Source organism: Plectropomus leopardus, chromosome 3 (assembly GCF_026936395.1).
Source record: "Plectropomus leopardus strain MGB_pleo_1.0 chromosome 3, ASM2693639v1, whole genome shotgun sequence".
Taxonomy (NCBI): domain Eukaryota; kingdom Metazoa; phylum Chordata; class Actinopteri; order Perciformes; family Serranidae; genus Plectropomus; species Plectropomus leopardus.
This window is the reverse complement of record NC_142178.1, coordinates 8,038,158-8,061,047: the sequence shown is the minus strand read 5'-3', so window position 1 is coordinate 8,061,047 and position 22,890 is coordinate 8,038,158. Positions and strand designations below refer to the sequence as shown.

General features: G+C 41.1%; 1 protein-coding gene across 1 annotated transcript in view; it reads right to left on the bottom strand.

The window, feature by feature from the left end:
* ptprdb (protein tyrosine phosphatase receptor type Db) overlaps window positions 1-22,890 on the bottom strand; it is a 243,414-nt gene that overhangs the window by 12,757 nt on the left and 207,767 nt on the right. The window contains exons 35-43 of the mRNA XM_088075462.1: window positions 20,869-20,966; window positions 17,875-17,998; window positions 15,406-15,581; window positions 13,359-13,382; window positions 10,398-10,517; window positions 7,182-7,336; window positions 4,400-4,685; window positions 1,101-1,279; window positions 334-460 (exon numbers count right to left, since the gene is read on the bottom strand). Of these exons, the coding sequence (XP_087931588.1) occupies window positions 334-460; window positions 1,101-1,279; window positions 4,400-4,685; window positions 7,182-7,336; window positions 10,398-10,517; window positions 13,359-13,382; window positions 15,406-15,581; window positions 17,875-17,998; window positions 20,869-20,966 (1,289 nt within the window). The remainder of the gene's footprint in view (window positions 1-333; window positions 461-1,100; window positions 1,280-4,399; window positions 4,686-7,181; window positions 7,337-10,397; window positions 10,518-13,358; window positions 13,383-15,405; window positions 15,582-17,874; window positions 17,999-20,868; window positions 20,967-22,890) is intronic.

The following is a 22,890-nucleotide window of genomic DNA, read 5'->3' as shown; positions in this document are numbered from 1 at the left end:
CAGCATGCAAAAAGAAAACTGTTTATGACAGTTTTCTGTAAACAAGGAGGGGAAACATGACGTTAAAGTGCTGCAGATCATGCTGCAGGTCAGAAAGTCCTTCCATATTAATTAGCATTAGTTTTGTAAAATTAAAAGCTGAAAACGTTGAGCCCTAATAATGAGTATATGTATAGTACATGTTTGAGTTAAAGTAGATCACGAAATCAAGAATAAATTACTATGTGATATTTTGCGACGATGTGCCTTGAAACATAGTGTACTTGATTACATTAGAGTGTATGTACGTGTGTTTGTGTTAGTGTGTGTGTGTGTGTGTATTTGCATCCTTACCCGTCCCATTTCTCTCAGTTTGGTTAGCATGACAACTATGGTGGAGTTGTGTTCCCACAGCATCCTCCAGTAGTCCTCTGTGGTTTCAGCTAGCGGGCCTTGAGTTGCTATGTAGGCCTTCTGCTGCCTACAGACACAAACAGATGAATTAAATACTGTACATATACACCCTCATTACTCGTTTCATTTCAAATAAAGCTAAACAGAGAGTTGACTTAGAGGGCTTTGGGTCTACATACAGTAACTGAATAAACTACCACTTAAACTTGCCAACAACAAGAAGACAGAAACTAGTGCTGAGCAATATGGCCTATAAATAATATCACAAAATGAAGCTACAGTAGACTACTTAAATTCTAAACTACCAAATAAGGTACATTTACAATAAAGCTAAATACAATAAAGTTAAATCCAGTACTGTTACAATACATTTAATAAAGTGCTGTTCCAATAAGGTTCAATAAAATACAGTTACAATAAAGTTAAATAAATTACTGTTGTAATTAACTGCAAGTGCTGTTACAATAAAGTTTAATAAAAATGCTGTGATCAAAATCATAAATAAAATATTGATATTGAAATTGATTGATATTAAAAAGTTAAATAAAATACTTTTATAATAAAATTGAATAAACTACTCTTACAATAAAGTTTAATAAGGTAATTACTATAGAGTTAAATGGAGTATGGCTACAATAAAGAAAATCCCCAAACAAATCCCCAACAGAAATGTAAAAATATAACAGTTCAGATCCATTTTCTCTGACCTGTATCCATCGATGAAGCTGGCATTGATGTAGTCAGACCCCTCCACTCCTCTGATTGGCTGCAGACACACGCGCGTGGTTTCGTAGGGCATGATGTTCACCAGCCGGTTCTTGAACTTGTTGCATGGCAGGTTGGCACTCACGAACCGTGATGTGTGGGCCTTGGCACTGGCCAGACGCTGGAAAAGAAAAGAAATCAATATTTGACAATATTACACTGACTGACATCTGAAGGAACTTTTACAGATCCTTAGATATGGGCCTGAGAAGAAGTGTAGTCAGTATGACAAGACAAAATGAAGAAAAACAAAGAAAGGACGATGACGAGTATTGGAAAGAAGGAAGGACAGATGGATTAAAGGAAGAAAAGTTTAGACAAATTCAAGGACCTCATTCAAATGTATTTAGCACAAGCCTTGGTTTTCCCCTGGCATACTGGACAACTGAAACTCAGCTGAACTCGGCAGGCCTGGGGATATTTAGTCAGACATCTTCAATTGAATAAACAAAAGAGGGGCAATATAGGGGGACGGGAGAGGGAATATAATAAAATGAACGAGAGGAGGAAGAAGAAAATCAAGAGTCGGGGGGCAGGAAACCACAAGGCCCCACACTGTCTCTACGCACATATGTGAACCGCAGTTGATCCTTCACCAGAAAAAAAAAAAAAACCTGGAACACACACGTACATATGGATACGTGCAGACAGGCAGACGTGAGCACATACTGTACACTCTCTCTCACACTCGACCATTGGATGATACGGCCTAAACCGAAAGACAGAACAACAGAGAATAGGCGAAGTGGAACCGCAGACTCAGAGGGGGAAACAATGGGGACTCATGAACTGAACCTCGACCGTCGGCGGCTACCGGAGCGCTGTGGGAGAAACAGCAGTGCCTTATTTTCTTACAGACAGACCAAGCTGGAAAATCCCACACTGGCCACAAGTTTACCAGTTCATTTTGATGCTCCGAAGCAAAGCTCCCAGTGCCAATGATAGTAATCCTCCATGTGATTTTGTTTGAGTTAAACTTGGTTTCATCAATAAAATCTGGTGCGCTCAAAACTTTTTTGTTGAGACGTGCCCATTATTTTCCCCATCTGTTAAGCTTGGATGAAATCATGTCCTGTTGGCAACTTCTTTAAACTCTCCACAAAAGGAAACAAAAACAGTGCCTTGATAGGGTGTTGGATTACCAAAATCTGCCAGAACAGCTTCGTTTTCCCTCACACACGCTTGAACTTTCTGTGATTTTTCTTTAAAGGATGCAACACGGCTTCTCCGTGAGAAATTCCATCTCCTTTTGGTGTTTGGTTGATGATGGTGGAAAGTGCCATTTCTGTTCCCTGAGTGTTTGACTGAGATGAAATCTGGTGACTGGGACACCCATGGCATGTGTTTTACATCAATATAAGGCTGAGCAAACAGTTCAGCGAGCGCTCACTGCATTGTCATTCAGAGGGGACCGCTGCCATTAGGACAGGAATGCCGGAGCAAAGGATGGAGGAGATTGCTTAGAGTGGCTTTGTGTTTGCTTTGCCCTCTGAGCGTCTGAGCAGACATAAACCATTCCAGGAAAAAATTTAAGCCACCTGCTTCCAATATATACCTGTATGGCTAAACTCTGTTTTCACGAACCAGACAGGTCTGCTGGGAACTTGTCTGGCAAGAAGTAAATATCAGAGTAAACAAAATAAAATAGCTAGAATAAAATGAAAATAACACGACTCAATAACACACACTCCCTTATGTATTCAGTCTTCTTGCTCCAGTATTGATGCCTGCGTGCTGTGTTCTCACTTAGAATTCTGAGCAGCTCCCTAAATGTTTGAAAGCGCCCATCTGACCTTTCCACAAGATTTTATTATAACCTGCAACTTCCTGGCCCTACATTATTTAGTCTTTCTGTGTATGCCCATCAAAGGTCCAAAACTAACATGCTCTCTAAAATCCCGAGTAGAGCACACTTGGATTCAAAAGGTGCAATCCCATAATCCCTTTCAAATCCAACCATCCATCCTGAGTATATGAGACTCAGAGGGGGAGCTGATAACAGCCCTGGGAAAGATGCTCAGTGACTATCAAGGTCAGGAATTCCAGGTTCATACATACTGTATGATGTTGTGGAGAGGGTTGTTCTCATGCTGGGAGTACCATGTTCCTATGAACATCTCTAGCAACTATAAAACACATCTCCCCAAGGACTGTTTTGCCAGCTGCTCTATTAAAGATCAAGAATTTGATTTGGACCTCAAGCTTTAAGTCAACATGGATGGAGGTGCTCAGAATCACGTTGAAAGGAACATTCACCCCAAAATCAAAAATACATATGTTTTCCTCTAACCCGTAATGCTCACAATCTGCTTGTGGTACACAAAGCGCCAGAATAAATAAATAAATAAATTCATGTAAGAAATTGGAAAACTCAACAGCAATGTCTTTTTCCAGAAATCATGACCCAGTTAGTTAAGATAATCCACAGACCTTGTTGTGAGCAGTTTCATGTCGGAACCATTTTTTTTCTACCAAACTACATCCACCAACCGAATCACTGTGCAGAATTAAGGTTGGTGTGAGTTTGTTGGGAGCGTTAAATGGCTCGGTTTCGGATGACCTGGCAGACATTGAACTGACCAGGATATAAGCAGCTCAAGGCTCCTGGAGACAGGCATTCAGTCGTGCGTTTAACCAATTAACTGAAGCAACAGAAAGTTTGCAGATTTTAACTTGATGTTAACTTAATAGGCCAATCGAAGCCTGGTTTCTTCAATACATGAATTTCAAAAAGCACTTGTTTTACATTGTTGTCTAATTTAAAGTCCACATCTTGAATTGAATCTTTTTTTATTTCGCAAGAACTCAATTACTCTTAAATAATTCATTGTGAGTACATGCATATGGAAGTTACCTAAAATGCCCATCCCTACTCTAGACCTTGTTTGTCAGTATCCAGCACCACTTTAATCTCCATCACCGAGTCTTTTATATGAACCAACATAGTGACTGTATTTTCTTTATGGGGGCCTGATGGCCCAGCATGAAGAGACATCCCCCTTAGATGCTGATTGATCCTGAAATGTGAGGAGGTGCTAAATATTTACAGTACCAAATTCAGGGCTGATATTGTATAGTTGACCCTGATATCTGGTTTTCTGTATTGAGAGGGGTGAGAAAAAGTCCCCCATACAGAGACTAGTAAAGAATCCCATTATCACCACTCATCTGTTTTATGAAAGATTATAAATCAGCTGGACCTAATTTTACAACCTCCAAGAACATGGAGACAAGTCCTCACCTTGAACTCCAGCTCCATGCCGGTGACATTCTCGCCTGGTTCAATCTGCGTCAGCCTCTGGATGTAGGAATACAGGTTCCTCGCGGGGACCTCAGTGTTCCCACAGGTCACGGCCTCCAGCAGTGCATCATGAATAAAGATGTACTGGTCCTCCGTCTGGACCATGTAGTTCCTCTGGGAGCGCATCAGCGTGACGTGACCGTAGATGTCGATGGTCTTCTCGTGCTTGATTCGCTCCACCATTGCGTCGATCACGATGAAGCAGCCTGTGCGACCCACTCCGGCACTGAAACGGAATGAGAGGGAAAACTAGAATTACGCCCTCATGTCTATGAAAACATGGATGCTTTACGCACATTTTCCCCCTGGCAGCATAGAAGATCTATACAATCAGCACGGTTTCAAGGTGGGGACCAAGGATTAGTGTCATCAAATCAGTATCTGACCAAATGTCTCCCCTTCGGTTCCTAAGTTATGTTGTTGAATAATGACTGTTCATTTGTTTTTGCAGAACATTTTGATGTCACAGTGTAGTTGACCTTTTGATTATAAAATGTCATCACTTCATTATTTTATCATTTTAGACATCTGTGTGAATTTTGACATAATTAGTGTATGTATTCTTGAGTGAGGTCTTTGACCAGCCAAATCTAATGATCTTGATCTTTGACAACTAAAATCTAATCAGTTTATTGTTGAGTCCATCTGGACATTTGTGCAAAATTTTAAAGAAACTCCATAAAATGTTTTCTTCACATGGATCTTTGTGTCAAATTTCAAGAAATCCCCAGGGGGGCTCCTGAGATATTGCAATCAGGAGAATGACACTGATTTAAGGTCACAATGACCTTGACTTTTGACCACCAAAATCTTATCGGTTCATTGCTGATTTCAAGTGGATGTTTGTGCCAAATCTGAAAAAAATCCCTCAAGGTGTTCTTGAGATATCACTTTCACGAGGATGGGACTTACAGACTTGTGGAAGTACAGACGTACAGACAGACAGTTGGACAACCCAATACATAGTGCCTCCATCCTCCGTTCGCCAGCACAGAGGCATAAAAAAGTGGGGAGCAGATGGCAATATTATATTTGCACATAACCTATCAGCCATGAATTGTTGAGCAAATTTCCTGAGTGTGTGCTGTGTCTTCAAACCTGCTACAAATCTGTTGCATATTGCAAAACCTCTAACATACTGTGCCTAAATCAAGTATCACAAAGATGCCAGCCAGCAATATTTCCAACAAAGGGCGTTAAAATTGACATCAGCGATGAGTCAGCATCACCGTCTGACTGGCATTAGGAAGATATCCTCTCCTATCGACATACAATCCAGAAATATAATACATTTAGCTGCCCACCCAAACACTTCACATTTTTGCTGTGCTGGTACCTAAATGGTGAAACACCCTGACCAAGCAAGTTTCTGCAAGTGAATAAAAACCTCTTTATATGGTTAAATTAATATCAGTGTGTATGCATGTGTGTGCTCTGGCGTGTGTGTGTGTTGTTCAGGTGAAAAAGATTGGCTCCATTGTTTGATACAGGGGCTGGTTGATATGTTAAAGCACATGATGATGGAGTCTTGCCGGGATAATTAAATTTGACTGATAATCCTGTTAGATACTCCATCTGACTGCTACGGAAGATTAGGAAGAGCTCCTCTCCTGCCAACCTTTTCACCCCCCTCTTCCCACCCTCATCTCCCTGCCTCTTTATCTTTTCTCCAAGTACCCATCCAACACTCTCACACCAACCCCACCACTTTTTCACTCCCGCTATTTTTTTTTTTTAGACTCCATTTTCTCTCCACCTTTCCTTCTCTTTAATTCATCATTCCCATTCACTGCGTCCTGGACTTGACCTCACCTTCTCTCTCATTCCGCACATATCTCCTCCTTTAACTCCCAGTCCCTTGCTAACTCTCCCTCTCAATCATTTCTCAATCCCCTTTTCTTCACTTCCCCACTCTCTTCCCTCCACCATCTATACCTCGCTAATTCTTCCTCCCGAGAGCTTCTCCTACATATTCCCCCTGCAACCCTCTATCGTCTCTCCTTCACTCTCTGGTAAGAGCAATTGGCAGCTTCATTTCGGCTCTGGAGCTCCACATTGTGCCAAGACTGTGATGACACGTTTCCAGATTCTTCCTCCAAACCAACACATGAGCCTCCTGCTGTTCAGACAGCAGCTCATTTGAATGTAAACTTATGACCCCGCGTCTACCATTGCCTTAAACCGTAAACAGTGAAAGCTACTTATGGAAAAGAGGGTCAGCATGGCGGCTGCCGTTGTTGTAAAACCTTAGAGATGATGGCGGTTGTTAAGAGAGGAATGTGGGTGTCTGAGCCAGTGAGGACGCTTTGGGGTTTGCATAATGGCAGGTCAATCCCACTTCAGTTCAGGACCTGTGAATGATTTTAGACAAGTGCTCTTGGACTCTTGTTGATTTTCACAGACTCACGGGGCTTTTGGAAATGATGTTGCCAAGTGAAACCCAAAATGAGACATAAGTGTTTCATGCAACACACAATTCAGGACCAAATTTATTTTCTTTTTGGTCTTTTGGGACCACTGGATTGTTGTCCTTGGTGATTTTTGAATTTTTTTTAGTACAGTGAATTACAAGAATTTTCTATACTAAACCAAAGGAAACTAAGATAAAGCACTGCCCAAAACACACACGCACGTGCGCACACATGTACATGTACATACATACACACACACACACACACACACACACACACACACACACACACACACACACACACACACACACCTGCAATGGACGACCATGGGACCTGCATCTGGAGGGTTGCAGGCTTTGACCCTGCGTAGGAAGGCCAGGAAGGGAGTGGGGTGTTCAGGCACCCCGTGGTCTGGCCAGGCGGTGAACTGGAAGTGACGAACTTCGCGCTTCTCATTGGAGCCGCTCTGGACAAGCAGATGGAGAAAAGTGTTAAAGTTGTAGCTGGTGTTACCCTCTATTTTTTGTTATTGTCAGCCAACGTAGTGTCCAGCGAAAAGACCAAAACCCACAGCAGTCCCACAATCTGTCTTTCAGTACTTTTCGACATCCCTGTACCCTGTCTGTGGTACTCAGCTTCAGGCCCATTTGTTTCTACTGAAGATGAAAATCTTTAAGAAAAGGGTTAATTTCCTAAAACAGCTGGGAAACATTGCTAAGAGAGGAGTCAATAGTTTTTGGGATTGTTTTCAGCTATGGGTTATTGCACTTGAGTTGGCCTGATTAGTATGTGCAGCAGGAGGTTTGTGGGACTGACTGAAAATCAAGTACAGCACCACGTTCAAGATAATAATAATATCACAGAGAACAACAGTGTGGCTCGCTGATGTGTTTTTAATCGTTTCTGGGCAATAACAGAGGTCTGTGGCACAGAGGAATCATGTGCAGTATATCAAACTTCTGCTGCACGATCAATGCTTGTTAGAAGGACAAATTCATTGGTGCTTCTGTAGATTTTTTGTGAATTGTTGACATTTAGAAAAGCATAGAGTATTTCTAAACATACTAACTGTACAACAATAATTTATGGCTAGAATACATAGTATGTGTATAAAACTGTAAAGCTCTTCCACTTTAAAAACATGGTTAAGCTTTATGTTAAAGTACACATGTGCAACATTAACTAGCTGCTTATGAGCATGCATATCCCTCTATGGTACGCACTATGATCCCAGTTGGTAAAAAAATGTTTGGGGTGTTTTTTTGTCTTAAAATAGACCAAGTAAATATAATTAAGAGACATTTTCAAAAAATATAATTTTTTTAGTAGTTTTTAGGGTTCGTTGCCATATGGCAACACCGTACCATAATGGAAAGTAATGAAAACATGAGTTTTGTTTAAAATTGTATGTAACATTTATTTTAAAACTCATGTTATAGTATAAACAATCCCCAGTAGCCTGAACAGGGTTAGGGTCAAGATGTTACCCATTTTACACTCTATTACTGGTAATACCTGTCACTTCACTTTCATCCTCACTGTCCTCCCTCTCCTCACTGTCTCCATTGCCCTCACTGTCTCTGTCCTCACTGTCCCCACTGTCCTCATTCTCTGGCTCATAATCTTCATCGGTCTCACTGTCTTCATCACTCTCACTCTGTGTTTCCAGCAGCTCATTTTCCTCGTCACTGAATTCTTTGTCATCTTCACTATCATCTAGTGGGAGGGCTAGTTCAGCCTTTTTCCGCGATGTACCATAAAAAAAATTTGCATTCATTCTGTAAATGGAAGAAAGATGTGTCAAATATCATCATATGCAATGTGGAAAGGACTCACAAAGTGCATTATTATAGTTTAGAGACTATAGAAGATCAGTGTACACCAATGCAATTGCAAAGTAGGCCTATATACAAAATGTTATCAACATGCCAGGCTAGCAATCCATAATGGTACGGTGTTGCCATATGGCAACGTACACATTTTTAACATTTTCTATTATTTATTGATCGACTACAGTGCAAGAAACTACATGATAATGAACTTAACTAACCTATTGTTGAGTGTATATTTTTTTTCCCATTGAAAAACTTCAAAAAAACACTTTTTTTGTTGAATTTTTAGGCGTCAAATGGTGAGGCTCCTCCCGTCCATGATGTCTGCAGAAAAGGGTTTCAAAATGGCCTATAGAAAGTAATGTGACAAATTTAAACACTGCAATTGGTTTACTTAGAACCCCACCTCTTTTTTAATGCATTGCATCATAACTTTGAATGTATTATCTGTGTGTAGAAGGCTTAAAATGGGGTTGTTGCCATGTGGCAACGCTGTACCATAGAGGGTTAAGAGTAGCATATTAGTTCTTAATGAGTCATTATAAAGCACTTCTTACTGCCTTTCTGCATGACCGTATTCTGCAACTAATGTGCCATTAACTAGAGTTTTAAGAGTTTTCACACTTAGTAAATCCTACCACACATCCTCTGCATTTAACACACCCTATTCTAAAGTGGTAAGGCAGTTCATTTTAATAGATATGTTTGAAAATCTCTGAAATGGGCCATTACTAAAGGATATACTTTTACTTGTATTGACTTTGTTCTTCTACAACTGAGTGGTACTAGTACTGGTGCATCTCAGCTCTTTATTTTTTTTTAGTAACCCATCACTTAAGAATAAGCTATGTTAATTGAATTGAATGGAATGACCTGGATAAACTCTATTTCAAACATTTAAAAAATAATAAAATAAAATACTATGTATATGTGAAAAACAAAATGATTTTCAATAAGCAACTTAAGTTTACATTTCATGTCCAAAAAGGAGTAGGAAGAAGCAAACTGCTTGTCTAGTCCTACCCTTGTTCTATTATTTTCTTTTCTATTTTAACCCAAAATACACAGTTAATTTCATTAACCAACTCTCTGCCCCAGTGTCCATGCCCACAGTTAATCATTCAGTTCATGTTCTTTATATATAAATATAATCTGCAACACTACCCTCCCAAAAAACAAACAAACAAACCACAACATCAACAAAAAAAGGTTGCTAAAATTCTTTTTTGTACATCTTTTTTAAAGTGTCTGTATTTTTACTTTGATTTATTCCCCCAGTCCATTCCACAAAAGTACATCACAAGTAGACACATACTTTTAAGATTCGTGCACACACAGCATTGTTTCAGATTAAATTTTCTTATTCTTATTCTGAACCTGACAGGTGGTCCATTGTAGGTGTGACCCTAATTTCTCAAAATGTGCTTTTTTAGTTTATTAACTGACAATGGCCACTAATATGGAAGATGAATAACTTTAAATTTCACTGGAAGGATCAATAATGAATGAAAAGGTAAAAAACAAGAATTGGTCCTCATGTGGTTTTTTGTCATGTTGGATCACAAACATGTTGGGTCACAAATACAAGCAACTGCACATCCCTGTACAAACTGTGACATGGCCACTAGTAAGCATGAATATTTCAACAGATCAATACACATGGCCCCATTACGTCCACTGCACACGTCATGTTACCTTGTACAGAGCGAAGGTCCTGACAGAGTAGGTGGCCAGCTCCACTGTGTCCAGCAGAGTGACCTGGATGAGGCCGTAGGTCTCTGTGCCCCGTGTTGGCCAGTACTGATCGCACTTCACCTACAAGGGGAAGAGGGGAAGCCGCTGTGAGAGGTGAAGAGCGGTTTGTATACGTCTGCACACATTTTTGTGAAAGAAGAGAAAGAGAGAGTTGGTGCGTGTTCTGGTGTAGAGACAAAAAACGGGCAAGGGTGTTGAAGCAAATCAGTGAGGGAGTTTTTGCAAAATTCAGACACTAAATGTGCATATAGCGACAACCAAGCGCGTGAAAGTGGTTTGAGTAAGTGTGTGGGGTGAAGAGTGACAGAAACAGGAGACAGAGGAGAGAGAGCTTTCTGGGGTATGATCCTGCATACATTATGCTTTAAATACGAGGAAACTGTGTGGCATGAAATTGCCATAGGGTGGTGGGCTCTCTGAGATCCACCGCAGAGCTGGGAAAGCCAAGCGATACCCAAAGTTCAGCCTTTGCGTTGACGCTGCATATAGTCCTACATTCCAACCTCGCAAATCCCTACAAAACTACACCCTGCACACCAAATCCCAGCAACCCTGACCACCAAAACACCTAGAATTCCCCTGTATAAAGAGGTCATATTTGTAGTTCTTCAGCTCGGTTTCGGAGACCACAGAGGAGAGGGGAAAAAAATCCCAGAGGAGGGGGGAAAAAGGGGAGGAGGGCCTTGGCAGAATCAGGCCAAACCAAACGTTATGTCCTGATCCCTCCAGTCCTCACATCAAAGACAGCAGGGAGCTCAGCTCAGCTCGCTCTGCATTCCACTGCTCCAGACTGGGGATTATGCGTTTTGGCCCGGGACGTTCAGGCTGTAATTACAGCTTTTCAACTGTTGTTTTCCCACCAGACCTTGAGACTCTGTAGGGACGGGAACGTTCATCCATGTAGGGGGGCCAGACCCCTGCCAAAGACTAAACAGGATGCCTGGTGAATGCCTGGTGTGAAGACTATATTATGAGTTGATTTACTGGCTAACAGCATAACTGCGCCCTGCTCTTGTGTGGTTTGATTGGTGCTAAAAAGAAGGAGACTGGCAAGATTCCCACAGTGGGACCATCTGTGATCATCTGTGTTGTAAATGCGTAAACACATAATGGCGTAATGTTGAGAGGTGTTAAATGAGATTAAATCATTCTCTCCAACGAGCAGCCCACTACTCCCTCAAACAGTAGACATGGAGGGAGTGGGCTGATAATAAATCGGCTAAGTATATTCAAATTGACTGTTTTCACTCTTGCATGATGTTGTGACTATTTTATTGAATTCAGAGAATTTAAAGCTAAGGCAGAAAACTAAAGACTCATCATGTTTACAAGACAGCATCGGCCTACAGATTGCAATTAGGTTCTCTGCATTCAATGGTGCCCCCAAGGAGGGGCTATGGGAGGGGGCAACCCAGCCAATATTTGTATGTTGGGCCCATGTGGTTAGCAAATGGGATGAAAAATTGGCCTTATATGGAATTGTCCACAGGTTCCATAACTGCCGCATGCCCACTGCCCACATGGGCACTTTGTCAGTTCATGCGTGTGTAGATTTAGGTAGATTTAAAGAAAAACAATAATCATAGTTTGGCATAAAATAGGTTAGTCACTATTCAGCTAACTCTTGTATGTGGGGCCCATCTGGCTGGTAAACGGGCTGAAAAATGGGACCTATATGGGTCTCATTTAGGTCAGATAAGATGCCCAGTTAGGGCCCATGCCCACTTGGTACACAGGTTGGTACACACTTCTAGCCACCTAAAAAAGCAGCAGAAGTTTCAGTGGATGCCAAATGTAAGATATTTTCACAGCTTTACCTTGACATCATACAGCCCCTTCCAAGTAATTTTCAGGAGCTGTTGGTCTACCTCTGACTCTATTGGTTAGTAGATAAGGTAAACTGGAGAAATTATTTCAAATACAACCTACACTTAACTGATATTTTTTAAGTGGGACTTTTTTTCGCTGCAGCCGTCCACAGAAGTAAACATTTAAGTAAACATTTAAGCGTCCATGTTGATAGATTTGGTTTATCAAAGGCGCTTCCACAGAGGAAAAAACAGCAGAATTGTCTGATTCCACTGTCCACTGTGTTTGTCAATACATTTAAAAATGTTACAGTTATGGCTGAAAAAAATAGAGAAATTTGCCAATTTTAGATATTTTTGAAAGTGAAATTAATTGCCAGTTTTCTACCTGGAAGCGATAGTTGTTATTAGTGTGACTTCACAGTGATTCAGTCTATTCTATGCACATTAGATAATTAGAAACATTAACTGTCAAATAAGAAACCAAAGTATATCAGTTTGTCATGTACTTCAACAGCATAAACAAATTCCTGAAATTCAGTTATGACTTTTGGTTTTGGTGTGCCATTCCAAAATTTTTAGTGCCCCCCATCTGCCCATCCCTATGAAAAAATTCTAGTGGCACCACCATCTGCATTCCTTTAGTCAGTATGTAATTATACCTCAGAAATCAAATCAAACAGAAATGCTGATTTTTTCATACAACTCCTCGGGCTGAGGTAGACAGCGTGTAAAAGACTGTCTGTCTTTAATGGCTACATCCTACCCTGCACAGCCACTAGACAGGAAAATAGAAAAACAGTTGTGGGCGTGATCATGCAAACTGTAGACCCTAATGTGCACTGTTTCTGACCTGCCGTGGTTAAAATAAAAAGCCATTTCAAGTTAACTATGAGTGCCTTGTGGTGAGTTGAAAACAATCCTGCATTCTCACTCAATGCACTGGCTATTGCACGGGGAGAAAAAAAAAAAACGAAGGGAAACAGCAGAAAAAAAGGGCATTGAATAGAGAAAAAAAGGCTAAGGAGAAAACCATGTGAGGTGAGGTTGCATTTTAAAAGGGGTTAGCAAAGGAGAGAAAGAGAGGTCTTGCCTTAGAGAAGAAATAAGAGGGCATCTGAGGGTCGAACAGACACAACAGAGACAGTTGGAAAAAAGTTGAAAAGGAAACAAAGTTTTTAACAGAAGACACAGGTTAATAGGAAAAAGAAGCACAGATGAGAGGAAAGGATCATTTTCTGAACAGGGCTCTGGACATAATTGGTTAGCACTTAATCATGATTCATACCTCAAGCCATTCTTGTTCATTTTATTCTAACATGACATACTCATTACATTGGATTTTTACTCAAGCGCAGATTCTGTTAACAACAGCAAAATGCCTTGAAGCTAAATAATTTTCTAAGTCATTACCTACCCCCCTCATTTAGCTGTGCTTGTAATTCCCTTTAGGTCTTGCTCACCATTGAACTCTACTATACTCTACTCTATTCTATTCTGATCAACTATATGCCGCCTCGTGCTATCCGATATGCCCTCTCTAACTTCTAGCTTTGTCACCATAATGATGCCAGTTGTTTGTTGGTTTATTCTATAAACTGTTTTTGTACTAAATGACATGTCCTTTCTCTTATGTCTTCTCCCTGTCTATCCTGTTCTGTTCAGTCCATCTGGTCTGTCCTTCCTAAACATGAATGTCCTGCCCTGCTCTGCCTTGTCCTGTCTCGTACCCCCTCACTGCTGTCAAACCAACCATATCCAATCTATTTCTACCCTTTTCAACTCCAACCTAACTGTACTTTATTCCTCTTACTTTACTGTAATTTCACCTTCAAAAAAGGCTGTGCCCCACACACCACTTGTACTTAATCACACTCACCCTGACATCCCTTTTCCACCTCCTATCCTGTTCTTTTATACCCCATTATCTTGTCCTTCTGTGCCCATGTCTTCCTCATCCTAACAGACTCTTGCAACCACTTCTCTTTCCCAGGCTGTCAAATACAGATGCTTCGCCAGGCCCCTCATACTGACACACAAGGAACCCTTTTGCATCTGTATGAGATGCACATTTGTCTCCTAGGTGAAACATATTGGAACACAAGATTAACATTATAAGGCGGTCTCAGTTAGGTTTAGGTGACAAAACTTCTAGGTCAGGCTTAGAAAAAAACAGAATGTTTTGGGTTAAAATAAGTGTTTTTTCAGGGTTACAGATAGATGTGACATAATGTGACATAAGCACGTGTTATGCATATGTACTTTCATAACGTTGTGTAAAAAAAAGGCAAACACTGACTTTCGGTTTTAAATAGGACATGAACGGTAGTCTGGGTGAAAGTCTTGTGTTTGTCTGACATTTCCTCAAGAACATCTGAAAAACAGAATGCTGCAGGTACACCAAATAAATATTGCATTGCGTGTACAACATGTAGGCTTCCTAAGCAACTTGCTTGCTAATGTATTTGGGCACAGACCAAAGAAATAAAGGTCTGCCAATTATGCTTCATGAAAAAAAATATCAGGATTTTATAGATAGCAGTAGTGTTTTAAGAGCCTCTTAGGTTTTTTGGCATTTATTTTAAAACATGTATTGCTGACAATAAAATCTATAAAGGTTGGTTATTTAATATTAAAACTTGCATAAAAGTATATGGCCAAAAATTCAGCTATTCAGCTACCCACACTATTTATTCCAATATGTCTTGTGCCTTTTCACAGACGTCCATCCGCTATCCTATCCCAGCTTTCGCCCCCAAAGTGACTTATACTGCGCCATCCTTTTCTGCTTGATTCTGTTATTCCATCCACCTCTTCCATTTTTCTCATATTGGGCATCAGTAATACATTAGCTTAGTGCTGTGCTACCCTTTCCTTTCTGTCTTGTATGCTAAATTTGTATTTCCCCAGAAAGCTAAGGAATGACCCACCATACTCTTCCCCTGCTTGTACTTGATGCCTTCTTTGGTTTGATTGGTTAGGTTTAGCCAAGAGGAGTAAGATTGGTTAAGGTTGAATAAAACTGTAAGACAATCAGAGCCAGAGAAAGGCAGACTGAGGCGGGTCATTCCTTTGCTATCCTAGGAAATGCAAAATTGCGTCCCGTACCACCGTGTTATTTCAGCCCCCTTTTTTCTTACCCGTGACTTCTCTTCCAGCTTGGTCATCATGATAATGTTGGCCGTGTGCTGCTCCCATACCATCCTCCAGAATTCCCCGAAAGTCTCAGGGAGGGGTCCCTGAGTGGCGATATAGGCATTCTGACGGCGGTAGCCATCGATATAGTTAGCGTTGATGTAGTCACTGCCGGGGACACCTGTGTAATGAGGAAAAAGTTGAAGTTACAGAGGATGGTGGTGAAAAGAAAACATTGAAAGAGATGTGTGCAAAGTGAGGAGGATGATGAATTTTGACAGGTCGAGGTGGAAGGGAGAGAGGGGAATAAACAGAGGGGAACAGGTGGGTGAAATAGATGCCACTGATGCTGAAATATGTTTTCGCTGCATCAAATATTTGATGAATGGCATCAGGGTCGGTGGTTTTTGTGTATCTGTGTAATTTTCTTTGCAGATGAACCTGTTGTTTTTATTTGAATTTACTGTGAAATTATCTATATAGATTATTTCAAGTCTACCGCCATGAAAGCAGGTTTATGTCCCAGTAATAAAGGGTGCAGATCATCTGAGGTCATGGCCGGGAGATTAATGTTTTCACAGGGCCAAGCATCCTTTGGTGTTGGATTGTTCAGCCGTCTTGTTTTATAATACATGCTAAGACGATCATGGGCCTAATCTGAGTATACTCTGGATGTGTCGCTTTGAATGGCAACATGACTGTAAGGCCGTCTCTGTGTAAGACTCGGCTGACACTGCTTGTCCTGGAAGGGATTGTGTGTACGTGTATGTGTGTGTATATGTGTGTGTGTGTGATGTGAGAGACCATCTGTGTGTGTTTGATTTAGGATCAGTCCTGCTCATCTGGGGCCTAATACCATAATCCCAAAAATCACTGAGTCACAGCTCAAACATGCACACACACACCAAAACACCAAAGTACACACACGGGGACACACACAGACGTGTACGCGTGCATTCAGCCGTGACCCGATTCTGCCGAAGTGGGACACAAAAACTCCTTTTGAGTCGTCTGATGGCAGTTTACATTTAAAAAGATAGAAGTCAATGAGCAAACAGTAGAATCCCGACAGGAAGAAAACTCCTGCAGCTGATTCTCCTCCCGGGGCTTATTCTGTGAGCACGATGCAGTCCCATACAGTCGTAAAAACCCAAGCCTCCATTGCACACACACACGCACGCAAGCACACTCACACACACACACACACACACACACACACACACACACACACACACAAACACATTTAAATGACAGAGGAGTACAGGGTGTTTACACAACTTACTTTTAAATGGGATGGGGACAGACGGTAAGAGGAGCTTCAAACATATGTTTATCAACCTCAGTCTTTAAAAGACAGCTTGGCTAAATGCTTTGATGTGCTACAACTTCATTGCAAGGGACTACAGCAGAAGCACTGTGCAGATAAAACAAACACACAGACACGCACACACACACACACTTCCAGTCACTTGGTGGCTACACTGGCTTGGCAGAGAGTGTGTGTTCATGCAGCATGTGTGGAGGAGACTGGGAGCAAAAGTGCATATCTGTGCTTGTGCACATCCCTGCACGTGTTTTAAATCTATAGTAAAGCGTGTGTGTATGTGTATGTGTATGTGTGTGCGCTCCTGTGTGTTTTGGACATGCTCAAGAGTATATGTGTTTTCTAAGCTGAAAGAAAGACAGACAGCCAGGGCTCCAGGACAGGCGGGGGTGGAAGGGCTGCTCACACATGCTCTGCCCAGATAAGGCTCATCTGTTTGGGCTTGGCCTCCCACTGCCTCCCTCTCTCCACATTGGAGCTGCCAGTTTCTCTGCCTCAGGTCTTTCCCAGCTGAGGTGGGTGAGTGCGCTTCAAAACGCACTCTGAGAACAGGAATGAGAGTATTTTTTTTCCTCTTCTAATTCTAATTTTAGACTACTTAAAACGACCAAATCCGGTAAAATGGGCACACCGCAAAGATATACTGGTAAATAGGTTATTAATAAAGTGTGAGCCTAATTTATCTCCATAAACATTAAAATGCTCAAGTGGGAGACCAAATCAATTATATGATGTGGTGACACAGTGGGTAGAATCCTTTCTAAAATGATCATTTTTTATGGCAGATGCAGGCACAGCCTCTTTGTGTGTGTGCTGTATGAGAATTGGCAAAGAAATGCACCTTTGGACTATTAATATCCCATCCATCATGGACAGCAGCTCTTACACACAAATTCACACACTCAAACACACGTGTGCTTCTACACATGCGATGACTCTCGTTGACATAACACACTCCCGAGCCTCTATTCCCAACCCTAATCATCACACCTACATGCCCAATCTAAACCCTTGACCTAACTTTAACCCTGAAACCAAGTCATAAACCAAACAGCCCTTTAAAGGAGTGACCGGAATGCTGTCAGAAATAGAGAAGTACAGAGTATGGAGACACACACCCACACTCAAACATACTGGCAGTGTGTCTTACCCTCAATGCTGGAGAGTATGACCCTGGAGTGATCATAGGCAATGACGTTAGCATAGCGGTTCTTTGGTTTGTTGACCTCCAAGTTGGAGTTCTCCCATGTGAACTGCTGACCGGGGTCGATGGACTACAGAACGCAAAGGACAAAGTCAAAGAACGAAGAGCAAACTTCAACAGAAAACAACAGAAAATATCACTTTTAAACTCCACCATGTACGATTGAATTCTCTAATAATATGCATACGCTATATTATTGACAAATTGAGTGTTGGCAAGGATGTTGTTAAAGGAATAATTTAGAAGTAGGGTTTTTTGAGGTACTTATCCAAAGTCAGTGTATTTCCTACAGAAATGGCCAGTCGGCACATCCCCAGCTTGAAGAGGCAGACTAGGAGTACCACCTCGGAAGCTGACAAATGCACTGCTGTGGGAGGGGGGCAGTGACAAAATGTAATTTAGCCACAAAAAAAAAAAAAAAAAAATCCAACCTAAATAAATCAATGTCCGTTTAGGTGAATGCTAATAATGAAAATATTTTCATGCTTTACCTTGCTGTCGGACAGCCATTTACAACACATAAGCCACTGACGGCTTCAGTTCCCCATCTGTGCTGTCGTCAAAGCCTCAACATCATCACAACATTGAGAAAAACATTCATTTAAGCTCACTGAACACAGGAGCCACTGGTTTACTGCTGCCTTGATTGGTTAGTTTTTTTGTGTTATTGTGTGACTCATTGAACCCTAATAACACCTTTAAAACGCTGGTCACATATTATCACAAACAAACTACCTGACTGAGGCAGCGGCAGACCAGCCGCTCCTGTGTTCAGTAATGTTAAATCACTGTTTTATTCAATGGAGACTAGTGATCAAAAGAGCAGTGTAATGTTTTCCATTCACTGTAGAAATTGCTGTTTGATGACAAGATAAATCGGTCAAGATATTCTAAATATAGCATTCACTTAAACATATATTTACAAAGTCCCTAAAGTCCTGAAAGGTAATATTTTTATTTTATTTCACAGATTAATTATCTTGTGGGAACAAGTTATTATTCTATGGTAACAAGTTAATAATTTTGTGTGCACAAGGTGACTTGTTTCTGCATGATAATTTGTCCGCACAAAATAAAAAATGAACCTCTTGGGACTTTAGGGACTCAGACATAGATTTTGTTCAAGGTAGGATTTTTCAATTTGCTTGAATGTGTTTTGTTGCTGCCCCCATTCACAGAAGTAAATTACATAGCTTCCATGTTGGTATTCCTGCATGCTTTTCCAAAATGGTGGCATGACTACTGACCTCCACTCCACTAACTGACTATCGAAAAGTACCTCATATAACCCTACTTCAAAAGATCCTTTTAAAAAATAGGATGGTTTGTAAAATGCATAAAATGGCATCTAGAAAAAACAACACTGGACACTTCCATGTCTTTGAGCTCATAAAAATTGCCCAGAGTGGCTGCAGCAAAAAAAATCCCACCATTAGAAACCAAGTACAAATTGAAAATTAACAAGGTCATATTGAATTTTGGCAGGGATGTCGGCAAACACGATATCCCGTTTCAAGAAATAACATCGATGTAGGGACTTTCCGCTTCTCAAGAAAAAAAAAGAAAAAAACGAGCTACCAGAGAAAGATGATAAAAGCACAATAAATTCCTCTGGGAGAGAAAGGATGGTTGTGTTAGACCAACACATTAAGTTCCTGGAGGGTAATTACAGTGTAACCATCGCTGTTAGCTGGGAGAGGCAGACATGAGGTCATTATGGGACTGTCAATGGAGAGGGACGGAGAGGAGAGAGCCAGGGCAATTTAGCAATTGTGAATATTTTACGACACATAATTATGGTTTGGTCGAGGGAAAAAAAAATGGACAGGAGAGGTACTGCTTGAGAGCTCGCATGTATGTGTGTGTTTGAGGTTCCGCACGCTGCCCCAACATCATGTGTGTCTGATTATTACACCGCAATCATTTCTGGCCTCTCTCTTTCTCTCTCCCCCTCCTCAATCCATCTCTCTCGTTCCCCTCGTTAAGGGTTCAGCACCGAACAAAGCGCACAGTCATGCAGAGGGAATGTGGGGCTCAACCGAGTGGTTCCAACTCGCACCACAATTACATACAGCTTCTCCCTCACTGTCTCTTCCACCCTCCTTTATCCTCGCTTTTCTCCCTAAAACATCCCCGCTCTGTTTTTCTACTCTTTGCATAATGTGTCCTTGTCTTCCACTATATACGTATCTCTGTCACACACAATTTATCTCTCTCTTGTGGCAGCCAATTAGAGCCTTATGTCTGCTTTTTCACCCAGAGGCCGTCGGCCTAAACCTTTTTTTTTTTTTGCAAGAAAAAGAAAACATTTTTACCCCTTTAATAGCTCTCTGCGGAGCTCATTTTGATGCTTGCACTTTTTTTCTACGTAGCCAGCATGTTGGGAAATATTTCTACTGATGTGTTTTCTTATTTAGTTCTGCACACCAAGTTCAGGCGCATTGTTATCTCTGAGTACATGCCTTTTTTTGTCCCAAATTAACTGCTGTGAGTTGAAGGAAACTAATCAAGCGGCATTTTTTTTCTCTTTTTTTTTTTGTTGAACACTTGCTTCCTGTATCTCTTGGTGAGTCTTCTCTCTGACACTGCCTCTTTATTCTATCTCTGTTGCTCCTCTTCTCCACCAGAGCGTAGAAATAAGGGCTTGATAACCATCTGGCTGTAAGCAAACTCTCTTTGAGCTTGCAATTTCAATTTACCCTTTTATATTTGTAAAGATAACGACAAGACAGTAGAGAGAGGGGCTTTTATCTTGTATCGTTTTCTGTGAAGGCCAATCAAAATGGAACCGCTGAGGCTACGTAAGGCTCAATCTGCGACGCCAAAATTGAAACTGAGCCTGAAAAACATGAAGAGTCTACGATAAACGTGCAACCGCATCGAGACCGGATGAATTTCCCGATTCAAAGATTTCCAGGGACAGATAATCAGCATTCCTACCTCGTACTCTTGAGAGAACTTGAGATTGTCGTTTGCCTTGAGGCGCTCAGTGTGATCCGCCAGCTCAGAAATGGGGACGGGCGGGTGACTTGCCATGCCTGCCGAGCACAGAAATAGAAAAAGAGGCCATTTGGTACATGTACAACTGAAGTCTTTTTGGAGGGAAAATGTTAGGAGTAAGGATTTCTCAGAGGTGGTGTTGTTTAGTGTTCTGTCCACAGTCGGCGGAGGAAGCAAATGGAGGTGTTTTTTTTTCTTTTTTTGGTTAAGTGACCATTTTCTCTCCAGGCAGACAGAAAGAACAATGTGCGTGTTCTGAAAGTTACTGAGGCACAATAACTTGTCCTCAGAGTATATGCACACTGCTGGTGAAGACAAAAAAAGACTATGACACAGGCGGTTAAAAATTTAGCATGAAAAAAAAAATTAAATAAGTATTCCAGAGGCGTTTTGATGAAATGTTGTCAATTCAAGCAGCTTCATCCTATGAGGGATGGAAGGTTAGTTAGCATGGAAATGGGATAGTGACAGATAGAAAAAAGAAAGAAAAAAGAAAGGAAGAAAGAAAAGCCCCTTTTACACTGCCTGTTCAAGGCAGAAATATTGCACCATTATGCCACCGCACCAGTCTGTATATAAGGTACAATCACGCAACGGGAGGACGGGAGGAGTTTTCTTGCCTTCAAAGAAGTATTTCTCTGCTGTAAAGATGGCCTTTTAATAAAACTAGGATGTCTACAGAGCAGAAAGATGCAAACACTTTTGAAAAGGACACTTTTACTCAAAAGGCAAACATAAACTAAAACTAAAACATACAACTACCAGAATGCACTTGCTGCACCAGACCAATAAACACGAAGGATGACTTAATGCGAACTAATACTCGTGAAACAATGGCGGCAATTTGGCAAGAAATTCCAGTCATACAGTTAGCTGAAATGTATTTCTGAAAACATTGAGGGGAGACCCATGCAACACAGTATAATCAGTTAAAATTTGATCAGAGTTGCTTAGTTTTACTGTTTCATCTCCGTTTTTTTGGCCTCCATTTTCACTGTGCAGGAAGCAGTATGGTGCCCATTTCCTGTTTACAAACTCACGCTATTACAGCTAGACACAGCACTAAAGTGTGTTTCTAAAAGCACTTTAGGTGAGAAAAAGGAAGAACAGCAATGCAATCTTATTTGATCAGCACTGCCTAGTTTTACCGTTAAGCCAGATTTCCGTCCGAGTTTTATTTTAGGGGTTGGGGGATCAGTCTCTTGATCTGCCTTCATAATGCTTGAGTCCACAATGATGCAGAAATGCAGAAGTACAGCCTGTAGTTGAGCAACACCCCAGGATATTCAGCAAAACTCTGCAAGATGGCGTTTTTTGCATGACTTTACATTATCTGGCCAAGTTTCGGTGTGGACACTATATAGGTACTGGTTAGATGTATGAAAAATGACCAGAGTTTATTTAAACATACTACCCACATTGTTAAATACAAAGCTGGTTAAAACTGGCAAAGTATCCCTTTAAGCCACCAAAGGAGGTAGTAACAGTGTTGAAATAGTCTCTGTTTGAACAGGACGGCCAGCAGGACGGGGTCATGGGCAAGACCAATGTGCCAACTCAAAGAAGATGCACAGTGGCCGTAAATGTCCACAAATTGGGAAAACAACAATATCTGGGAGCTCCTTATACCCTCTGAACACAGGATTAGATCAGCCACTATATAACAGAGTTGGTAAATAATTGTTATTGTCATGTTATGCCACTGTTATTGTTTAGAAATTGCTGCTGACATGTACGTATATTATATGTCACACTAGAGGCCGTTGAAACTGTGTTAAAAGTCACGCCTCTTTTGATTCCGTGATGCTGGCATGCTATCTATAATCACACACTGGAGTGGAATGATTCCGCTATTATTTTGTTCTGTGCAAAAAATGCAAAGGCGACATAAAGAGGGGACGTTGTAGTGGCCCCATAGCATGATCTCTGTGTAAAAAGGGCTACAGAAAAAAACAGAAAGAA